The sequence below is a fragment of the Neodiprion pinetum genome, chromosome 2, assembly GCF_021155775.2.
Source record: "Neodiprion pinetum isolate iyNeoPine1 chromosome 2, iyNeoPine1.2, whole genome shotgun sequence".
Classification (NCBI taxonomy): domain Eukaryota; kingdom Metazoa; phylum Arthropoda; class Insecta; order Hymenoptera; family Diprionidae; genus Neodiprion; species Neodiprion pinetum.
Genome location: NC_060233.1, coordinates 3,625,718 through 3,636,817, shown reverse-complemented (window position 1 = coordinate 3,636,817; position 11,100 = coordinate 3,625,718). Strand labels below are relative to the sequence as shown.

Genomic DNA, 11,100 nt, shown 5'->3' with positions numbered 1-11,100 from the left:
TCAACTGCTGGAGGTATACGTATTATTTGCCAGCAAACGCAGACAGAAAGCAAACTCAAGAGGCAAATTATGTGAATAATCACTCTTTCCCGCGATTAGGTCTGGACGCTTTCCTCTGTACGATTTATCTCGGAATACACACTTAAGCACTGGCATTTCAGATGGAGATAATATACGCGTCGGTGACTTGTTAACCCTCGAGGCGATACAACTATCTACATTCCTCCGCCCACCAGCATAATTGCCGCCAAATCCTTTCATGCACATCTGTATTCGAAAACCTGATTCAGGAGAGGCTTAGAAGTACGGGTTTGGCATTTCGAGTCGAAAATCTTTCACCTTTGTCAGAAGTAATAGGCTTAAACGACTCGAGGATTGGGTTTGGTAATCAGTGAAATACTTTTTGGGGAATTCGATCATCCGGGGTGCCGCGACCCAGCTTAATCTAAATGTAAAATCCGGTTGCCAAAAGAAAGAGGAAAGCGACTTTTATACCGTGTCTAAAACCTGCAAGTTGCGAAAAGATAAGAAAATTACAAATAAAGGTAAAACACAAAAGACGATACTTTATTAGTAAATATGTACAATCAATTACCACAACAATTAAACTTTAGGTATCGGTTGGAAATTCGAACCGTGTTGCGATGTAGGAAATGCACGAAACTGATTGACCGATAGGTGCGTCATGGTGCCTCCATATTATTCCTTGTAACTTTCAAGGTGACAGAAGTATGAACTTATCTGACAATCAGGTTTCAGTTGCACAGAAATACTTTGTTCTCTAAATCACGATCGTCGTTAATGCAACGTTTCATTCCGTTCGAACCGCGTTGATTTCTGCTGAAAATAAACGCTGCATTTTATTCAAGTCATTAAGAATGACTATGAGGGCGAATACGATGAAAAAAGAGGCTGACCGCATCCTGCGTATACAGTAACGACCCTGGAAACTGCGCGCTTTCTAGGGCGAATTATGTCACGAACTGACCGACAGTAAGTTACTGAAACGTTGACCACAAGCGTTGATTAACGCATTGCGGTAAACAGACGATGTTTGTAGAGTAGATGAATTAACAAGTGATTCCTTATCATGGGTAGGACAGAAGTCAGAAACGAGGTCTCCGTCCTAAGTCGGACTCATCACGCTGCACGTAACGCAGTATAAAACGGTTCGATTACCTTGGAGAACAAACATCCCGTCCAACGTCCGTGCGGTTCTGAACTGTTGGGCAAGCGAGCTGTCGTAGCTTTCGAGGGTTTGCCGAACCTCTGGACTCCAGTTCCAGAATATCAGCATCTGCTTCCTGGACTCGAGATCGGTCTGAAGGTACTTAAGATTTTTCGCTACCGTTGCGTCGATGCGATACACGTGACGACCGTCCAGAACAACCGGAAGAGTTTCCCCGCTCAATTTGCACCTGTGTGAAAGATCGTGGATGTTGACATGAGCCGAGTTGACCACGTGGTATCACAACCATCGCTAGTCTCTCGAAACGAGATTATAAACATCGACGAGGTGAATGAACCTACGGAAATTTCACCTCCGACCTCTTGGCACCGATTCGGTATCCGTACGTGAATTCAAATCGTAGTATAAATTTCGAAAAGGGCAAGCTTATATATTTGGTATTTCTATGCAAGCTCTGGAAATTGAGAGGAGATCCGATACGGGGATAAGCCACAAGGCTATACGGAGTTCATGCTATCCAGTCGAAATGGGAACGAACTCAGTGAAATAAAATTGAAACTTGTACGACAATCGGAGAGTGGAATCTTGTTACGAAAGTCTCGAAAAGTTTCCCGTACTAATCGTTCGCGGAGGGATTGTTACTACCGTTTAGTGCAGCGAGTGTAACAGAGATTAAACATGGTGTCGAGTAAAAAATCTGTAACGAATTAAAAGACATTTTCAAGTTATTCAAGGACATTAAAAATATAATATTTCCAGGGCATAAGAAAAATTCAAGGATAGTCTCCAGTACTTTTGAAGGATAAGCAAAATTGAGACCATATGATAAGACTTGCCTGTAGATAACTTGCTCCCGCAGATATTCAGCCGCTGGAAAACTCAGGGATTGCCTCGGCGTTATTATCAGTATACTGATGCCGTCGACCGTTTCTTCCTGGACCAGAACTCCCGGACGAGCCGTAAAGTATAAGAGTAGCACGAGGTTTACCACAATTCCAATAATCATCCCGTCCTCGAGGCTCAGGAAAACACAGGAGACCAGCGTCACCGTCAACGGCATCAAATCGATCTCTGAGAACATGAGGTTTATTCCGGTTTTTCAGCGCGACAATTTCACCTGTCTAATCAGCCAACGCTGTGTTCGAAATCGCGAGTGGACTACTCGATAGCGATCAGGATTATAGAGGTCGGTCAATACCGCGTACATCGAACAATTTGTTCGAAAGCTCGTTGACCCGTAATTTCCCGGTATCTAGGTACCTAATCGGTAAATGAACTGGCCGACAATTAAGGCCGACAGAGTATGGAGGACCCTTCAATAGCAGACTCAGCCACAATGGTGAAATGGAAAGGTGAACGTATGCGTTTGCGGTTGAAGTACGTTTAAAGGTATACCTCCTTCCTCATACATCTAGGACAAATCGATTTATCGACCCGACGCCATACGCCGTTAAAAAGCCGACGTTCCTCGTAAAAAATACATTTGATCGTCAATTTTTTGTGTAATGGTGTATACATAAAAGGTATACACAATTGATCAACGAGACGATCGAACGTTGAAGGTGGACATGGAACTCTTTTTCGATGGCGAAGCAAAGGATCAGGAATCCGCGGGTACCTAGTCGAACAAACGTGCAAGCTTCGAACTCACTCTTAGTCCTCCAGAGTACCCTGAACGTCTCGAAATCCAGCATGTAGTACATGGCGACGATGATGACCGCAGCGAGGCTGGACTTTGGAATGAACTCGAAGGTCGAAGTGAGGACTCCACAGGCCAGTAGGATCAGGGCGCCGGTGACGATGCCCCCCATTTGCGTTTGGACTCCTGACGCATTGTTGACAGCCGTCCGAGTGAAGCTTCCGGTAACCGGCATGGAGCGAAAAAAGCTGCCGAGGATGTTGCAGACTCCAAGAGCGGTCATTTCCTGGGTGGCATCCAAGGGACGTCCCTTGGCTGGGAAGCGAGTGTAAATACCAATTGTGAATTGTTGAAGAAATGTAAACCGTCGCTTATCTTATTCAAGCTTTGATCAACTCACCGAAGGTCTTCGCGATTGCGATGTTCTCGAGTACGGCTATAAGCGGCAGGGAGATCAGGCTGCTCCCAAATCCCTTGACGATGGTTGGGAAATCGCTCGTCTGATTGTTGTAGGTGATCGAGAAGGGGGGTGGAACAAAGGGTGGAAGGCCCTCGGTAATTTTTCCGGTAAGTTTAAACGGCTGGAGGTCATTGAGGTAGAGAAGGTAGGCGACTAGGGTGGCGAGAATAACGACAACGGCATTCCGCGCCAAGCAGATGACCCACATAGTCTTCCTCCAAAAGTTTCCACTACGATTTGCGGGAAGGTTCTGCCGCGCAAAAAAATTCCGGGGTGTTAATTTGAGATAATGGGAATCAAATCCTTGGACTACTATGGACGCGGCTGCGCAAAAAATACTGTGTATTAGCAATTGGTCCGCCGTTTTTACACCCCGTCGACGCCACCTGTTGGATCCTGAAACTAGGCCGTTGTACGGACGGCGTTAGGAAAGCGCTGGAAATTTATGACCGATTTTTTCGACCCGCGCCACCCTCGTTTAATTGGTTTCGGGTCGTCGCTGTGGCAGAGCCTGTTTCTTGCTCCAGTCGTGAAAAGTAAAAAAGAAAAAAGAAAAGAAACCATCACGGGAGACACGGTAGAAAGAATGTACGTGATCAACGAGAAAAGCGCTCGCGATCTAACAAAGAAGGTACCCTGCAAGGTCGACCTCTCCGATTTAATTTCTTTTGTAATATGTTACGGTAGACTAAATACTAAGCGATACGTCTTTTCTCTTTTCATCTGCCATTAAACACTTTAAGGGGGTGAAACCACCATCCAAAGTAAGGCGTGTCATGGGGCGATTGGGGCAGTTTTTTTTTTCAATTGAGAAAATTACACTTTTCACTTCTCGTTATGAGAAAACTTTCCCATTTGGATTGGTTAAGAAATAATTATGTTCCTGTGGGTGAAACTGCCAAATCATCCCTTGACATGCCTTACTTTGTAGGGTGGTTTCCACCCCCTTAAAGCGTTCAATGCCGGATGAAAAAAAAAATACGCGTCGCTTAGTTTTCAGTCTTTTATAACGTATTACAAAAGAAATCAAGTCGGAGATATTGACCTGCGATACCTTCCGCTTAAGACGTGGCAAACGGTAAGGAAGGGACAACCCTTCAGCTGTCTCACCTTGAGTCCGACAAGCAGGAGGATCGATACAACGCCCAGCAAAGTATCCCAGAGACTGGTATCCGTGATGTTCTCAAATACTCCGACAATCGATTCGACGAATCCACTTCCGCTCACCGTTATTCCCAACAATGATTTCAGCTGGGAAGACCCGATTGTTACGGCTGCGGCGTTTGTGAAGCCGGATATAACCGGCATGCTTATGAAATTCACCAAAAAACCCATGTGGAGAATACCAAGTAGGAATATTATGCAGCCGGACAAGAAGCACATAAGTACCTGTTTAAAATTTGCGTAAATTCACGGTTAAGGGGATGTTGTAGTCGGTCCTTACCGACCGAGTAAAGTGTCACTTGTTTTCTGACAATTGTCACTGACAATTAACGAAACAAGTGACATTCGTCGCCGTCGATAACCACTGACTATGAGACCACGTAGAGTGAAACAAACTTTCCCACATTATACTCACAGCACCGTCTGCTCCATACTTCGTGACACTCGATTGAACCATAAGAGCCATGATAGCCGTTGGTCCTATGGTGATGTCCTTGCTGCCGCCGAGTATCAGATAGACGAAACAGCCCATAAAACCGCTGTAAAGTCCGTACTGAAATCGAAACGAATAACAAGTCGTCATTTCTGGACGCAGGATTACGGGGTGTACTGATTTTTAGGATTTTTTTAATAAGAAAATGAAGACGTTTGGGGCAATTTCAGTTTGAGGGCTTTGGTATTCATAGTTTTAAGAACATCGTTCAATTTTCACATTGAATTTAATAACAAAATGGCGGCATGGCGCATACAAGTAGCGAAGCTTGAAGGAGCTTTTTGGACATGATCGATGTCGGGATAAGTAATTCACTCTTTCTAACCTGAGCGGGTAGTCCGGCAACAACTGCATAAGCTATTCCCTGAGGAATCGCAGTTAGTCCCACGGTGAGACCGGCCATTGCATCCTGGAATAGTTTATTCCACGTGTAGAGTGGCAGCCATGCGACGATCGGTATCCTGCGCCGAAGCAATTCCTTCGGGTCACATTTCTGAGACGCCATTTCCCTGCCTGAAAAAAAAAAATCGGTTCGCAGCATGTATCAATAATCAAGAATCAAGATTAAGATTTGTCGTTGTATTTAGAAGGTTATATGCGGTGCGCGTGAATAATTTGATTGAATACACAAAGCACTTTCGAGATTAGAGAAAGAAATCTGAACTCCGTTATCGCCTTTAATAACCAATTATCTCTTCATCCGAATTTATTTTAAAGGACCCTTTTTTTGTATCTATGTAATTTTATCAATCTGGTAGAGCTTTCGAGATCGCTTTAACGATACAACATCGGATTGTGATCAAACACGAGTTATAACTGGAGCTTTTACACCGTGGCGGTATCGTAAATTGATAAAGGACAGTTTCCCAGGTGTTGTGTATTATAAAACTTTACTAAATCAACACGATAACATACAATAATTAAGAATTATCGTCGTCGTTGCTTGATTAAAAATTTTATTAATCAATGCTGATCTATTAAAAACAGCGAATACGTGTATTCCGATTACCTGAATGAAATCAAGTGTACTTACTTAAACTTAAACGCATTTTCTCCCACCAATTACGGTGTATATAATCGTGTGACGTTGATTTTCAGTCGATCACAAAACCGTAAACTATTACTCCCAATGCTCACAAATCTGACTTTATAAATCTTCCGGATAGCCTGACTATTTTTTTCACAGAAATTATAACTAACGAACAAACTACGAGACTACATAATTATACACACATATGTAACGACACTTGTAACCTTCCAGCCGAATTCACGCATCGTCAAGCAAAACATATAGTACTTAAAAAACACACATAAGTAACGAAAAAATTAAGAAACAATTTAGCACCGGATTTTATTTTTTTTTTATTCAACTAACCTTCGAAATTAAACTTGTACATACAATATTATTACACGATTGTTATTCATACTTGTGCGAAATTTGGTTGACTAAGCGGAGAATAAAAAAAAAAAACAAAAAAACAGCAGTCTTATATCTTCATCGGCAGTCGTCCGTCCACTCTGGAAGACTAAACAATTTCTCAAACGTAGATTTTAATCAAACAGCAGCTGTAACGCAGATCTTTCAAGTCCGTAACGCTTATTCGCGTTACGATAGAAAAAAGAAAGCAGTCAGACCAGTTTCTACGACTGAAAACCGCGGGAGTTTCGAATTGCGGATATCTTCGGGATTCGAAATTCGAATACCGCGGGTTTTAGCTGCTCATCCGTAAGTCGGAAAAATCGAAATACTACGCTGTATTTTATTTTTCTTTACCTTTCTCGCCGACGGACGCGACAACTTTCCGCATATTCATGGGTCTCTTGGCGTATAAGTCTTGAAAGTCCGATCACGAGGCGAGATTAATTACGCAGAAAAAACCGGCAGCTCTTCGGCAGCAACGCACCGTGTGAATTCACTTGGACTATTGACAGTACGATTCCTCGTCTACAAAGAACAAAGATTTGACCCACGAAACTCAAGTGTCGAAATAGCAGTGGCGTCGCTATCGCTGGGACTTTGCAGGTTTTTACTGATAAAGAAAGTCCGGTAAATACTGTTAATTGTATCTGTCAAAAACAGCGAAACACTGCGGGATGCGGAGAAACTGGAAGGCTTTATAAGTAAAGGTAAAATTTACGCTGACAATTAACTTCCCAAACTTACACAGTTTCGCAGTTTGATGATTTTCCCCCGTCTTCTCGCTCTTCGTCGGCCATACGATTCCAGCATTGAATTCCTCCATTATTTCCCTATCAGTTCCTGCAGCGCGGTGTGAAATCGAGAAGTAAAAAAAAAAAAAAAAATGAATTTTCTTATTTTCCTGTCCCTACTACGCAGACTTTTTAACCAGCGTTTCACCGCAATTTTTGATTCATTCGTTATTGATTGAATTATCTGCTTTATATCAGTTTCCTCGCGGTTTGGGTAGAATTTCAATACAACTATAATCAACCGATAATCAACGCCATGACTTGCGGCTAACGTTATATACGCTATTAGAAACGAAAATACGTTCAGACGGAATACCGAAGGAGAGGGAGAAAGAAGAACAAAAACAAAACTTATCGATAAGAAGAGGGCCCCGAAATTTTTTGTAACGTGGTTGACTGAACTGGAGATAAACTTAGATTACATACAGCCGGTTTATTTTATTACATTATTATACTCTGCAAAGACTCGAGCGGGCCGCAGTCGAGTTATCATTCTCATTGAGGAACGTACATTGTATATATACATGTGGGTGTTAACAATCAACAACAAAAAAAAAAAAAAAAAGAAATAATCAAAAAAAAATTAAGACGGAGGATAATCTGTACGAAATTGACCTACTGCGCGTTTTTATAGAGGGATTAATAAATACAACGTTCGCATGATTTTAAAAGTCGTGTTTTTTGATACTCGGATTACACACCGGTTAAAAACAAAAATTATTATTCATCGTTATTTATCCGAAATTTAGTTCACTTGCAATTACCGTGCGGTGAGTTTTGACGTTTAGAATTGAAATTAATGTGTCAAATAATTAGAACGTCATAAATCACTGCAATGTGGACTCTCAATCTCGAGATTATAATTAATTCATTCTACGCAATAGGCTGTAATTATTTCCTAAAACGGAGTGAGTACGGTAATAATTGTCAGATACTGGTACACGTATAACAATATCGACGATATTCTGCACCGAGAGTAAACGTCGAGGTGTCGAAGAAGAGAAATTAACAATTGTTGTTACTGAAAACACGCCGCGCATTGACTACGTCAATTTCCTTTCTGTTTTTTTTTTTTCTTTCATCACACTTTTGCTTTTCCTATCGTTATTAACGTAGGCGGTTTTTTTCTGTCCGTATTTAATACTCACGAGTGGGAACTGCATAGTAGGACATAGTTTACCGGGACTTATATTCCGTAGCACTAACTCGTGCAGCACACGACGGTTAAAACGCATTAAAAGCATACACTGCAAAATTCCTCGTCTCCTCCAGCCAAATAATATTATATGATATTATATTATATTATATTATATTATATTATATTATATTATATTATATTATACAATCATACGAATAGCGATCGCTATTCTTTACATGTATAAATGGATTTTATTATCAACGTCGTGTTTTTCGCGTTTCAGGTGTGTTGCGATACGACGATCACTTTTCAAATATTTATAATTTAAACAGATGCCGATGCCGAATGTTGCATCGATCCGCGATCATCCGTTTTTGCGCGCAAGAAAGCTGGCGAGACACTGATACAAGTATGTTTCTATCCACTCTCGTGAATTGTTGAATTTTAGTTGAAATATCCAGCAGCTAAAGAAGATATCGACGTGGTTATATATACGAGGCACGGTATATTATAATATAGGATTCACGTTGGCTGGATACGCCGTGAATTGTCATTATACGGACTGGCAATAGTGCAAATTATGAGAAATGATCACGTTGCGTAATTTTAATGCCGTGTACTTATTGTACATATTGCAAGTTAGTATGTGTCGCACATTATTTCACTTACCATCCGCGGAAACGAAACGTTGTAATTTACTCGAGATACATTATACAAGGTTTGCTTTGCACGAATCACTCACGCCGGAAGTAGTATTAATTTATAACCGGAAACCTTTCCCTCTCTCTTCTCCGGTGTAATATTTGAAAGAGTAAAACGAAAGAAAATAAAAAAAGAATTGACACGATTCGATTCCAGGCGATAAAAGAAAAAATGAAATCATTGATATCTCTACAAGTTTATTTCTTTCAACCTCACGAGAATTAGATAATTGTTACATATTCAATGTATTGTACAGACATTTAAGTTGAAATTTCATCCAGTTGTATACAGGATAAAATGAAAACTCGAAACTGTAATGAAAATGACAAATTGATCGATAATTTTTCATCAAAGAAAAATGTTGTTTCTTTTTTTCTATTTCTGAGACGTATTAATTTTATAACAGTTTAGAAAACTGGTCACAGTTTAACAACACACTGTTTTAATATCGATAAGCGATCGATATTAATATAATTCTGAACACTTACTCGTGTGTAATTGGGTGTGTAAGACGAGAACGCTCTGCTGATATGTTACGATCATAGTACGACACTTCGATTGACGTTCGGCAGAGTGCAGTCATGAGAACGGATTATAAACATGCAACAAACAAGAGTCTGTAAAGCTGATAATGATTTTTTATCCTCGCTCTAACGTCTCTACGTCTATAACCACAGATTATATTATTATACGTACGGATCTGTATAATACCTTATCTCATCCCAAACGTGACACCGCTGCGTCACGCTATACTTGGCTCTTAACCCTGATGCAACAGTTATACTCGTTTCGAGAAAATAAAAAAAAATTGGAACGAGGACTGTTCACTCGGTGGAAATGAGGCATGGTCCGTTTCTGAATATAGGTATTAGATCTGATTGACCGATTCCTCTCATAGAAAGTCTCGAAACAGTATAACGAGTAGGCACGAGTCGATCGGTATTACTCCAAGTCCACTTTTCACGGACGGAACATTTCGCATCTCGGGTCTGCAAAACTGCTCACTGCTCTATTCCAAACAGCTGGAATATCCTTTCTTCGATTCCATTCTACTTCAGGTTGATATTCGCAAAGTACGAACAAAGCGATCCATTCGAGCGTTGCATAAAGGCATGTATACATATATATATATTTACAACTTGTCGTTGTACAGTCCTTGAGCACCGCTTCGGACACCGAGGGCTATTATTATAAACCTCTCGCGGTGTAAAATCCTGCTGAGAATCAACGACCATACATCAAATGGAGCCTCAGCAGCAGCTAATGAACGTTCGCCTGAAATATAAGGTCAGATTTCCGATAGATCCCTACGGTAAATCCTGTTCCATTCTACACACCGTGTGTTCAATATTATGCACACTCGAGGCTAATCAGCGCCTAGATCAAGGCGCACGTAATACTGGTCTAGAACCTGAAGCAACTTATCAATATTCATCGCTGTTGGAGTCCCTGCGATTTCCTTTGGACAAAGAACGGATCGAAGGATAGCGCACAACGATGTGGATATCGGTATTCAGTCGTCTGATATATTTCTTTTCATCGATCAATAAAATCAACTTGGCCTGGCAGTCACGTTTGCAATATCAAAGTTACGTAGCGAATCGCGTGTACGTTAAACTTATTTACGTATAGATCTATCTATGATAATTTGATCGGGAAATGTGCAGAGAGTTCCACTCCACGAGTACAATTTCATATAACCGCATAGATTGACGAGACCTAAGGATCGATGGATCCTTGGGTACAATAACGGCGAGGGTCGGTCATCACTCATCCTGATCCTGCGGAATCGAGTCGTGACGTATAGAGTTTTACGACACTTGATGGAATGATAAGAATGCAATGTCAACGGTGCAGGAGATAAATATTTATTCGATTGTGGTCGACGAAGCGTTTACTTCACAGGTGTGGGTACCCGACTCCTATGCAGCTAGCGATAGCTTCGAATAACCCAACAGCGATATCTTATTGGTCTATTTACCGCGGTGTATCTACCTACGTTGGGTTACAATAGAATGCCTCCATCCATGGAGAACGCGGATGGAAAGCCACGGCTCCTGCAGAGATTGTTGTGTAGTATTGTTATACCTACACACCTATTCAG

At 41.3% G+C, this 11,100-nt stretch overlaps 1 protein-coding gene across 13 annotated transcripts in view; it reads right to left on the bottom strand.

Moving 5' to 3' along the window:
* Positions 1-546: 546 nt before the first annotated feature.
* LOC124212756 (sodium-independent sulfate anion transporter) overlaps positions 547-11,100 on the bottom strand; it is a 14,761-nt gene continuing 4,207 nt past the window's right edge. For 2 of the 13 annotated variants that reach the window (XM_046613156.1, XM_046613153.2), the window contains exons 2-10: positions 7,110-7,205; positions 5,271-5,458; positions 4,868-5,005; positions 4,399-4,677; positions 3,229-3,538; positions 2,841-3,143; positions 2,026-2,260; positions 1,180-1,418; positions 547-840 (exon numbers count right to left, since the gene is read on the bottom strand). In XM_046613156.1, coding sequence (XP_046469112.1) covers positions 812-840; positions 1,180-1,418; positions 2,026-2,260; positions 2,841-3,143; positions 3,229-3,538; positions 4,399-4,677; positions 4,868-5,005; positions 5,271-5,458; positions 7,110-7,188 — 1,800 coding nt within the window. In that variant the 5' untranslated portion in view covers positions 7,189-7,205 and the 3' untranslated portion in view covers positions 547-811. Of the gene's footprint in view, positions 841-1,179; positions 1,419-2,025; positions 2,261-2,840; positions 3,144-3,228; positions 3,539-4,398; positions 4,678-4,867; positions 5,006-5,270; positions 5,459-5,978; positions 6,299-6,320; positions 6,358-6,719; positions 6,891-7,109; positions 7,206-8,304; positions 8,456-8,963; positions 8,983-9,484; positions 9,555-9,692; positions 9,712-11,100 lie in introns of those variants that run through there. The other 11 variants (XM_046613152.2, XM_046613155.2, XM_069133665.1 and 8 more) reach the window with 11 other exon arrangements.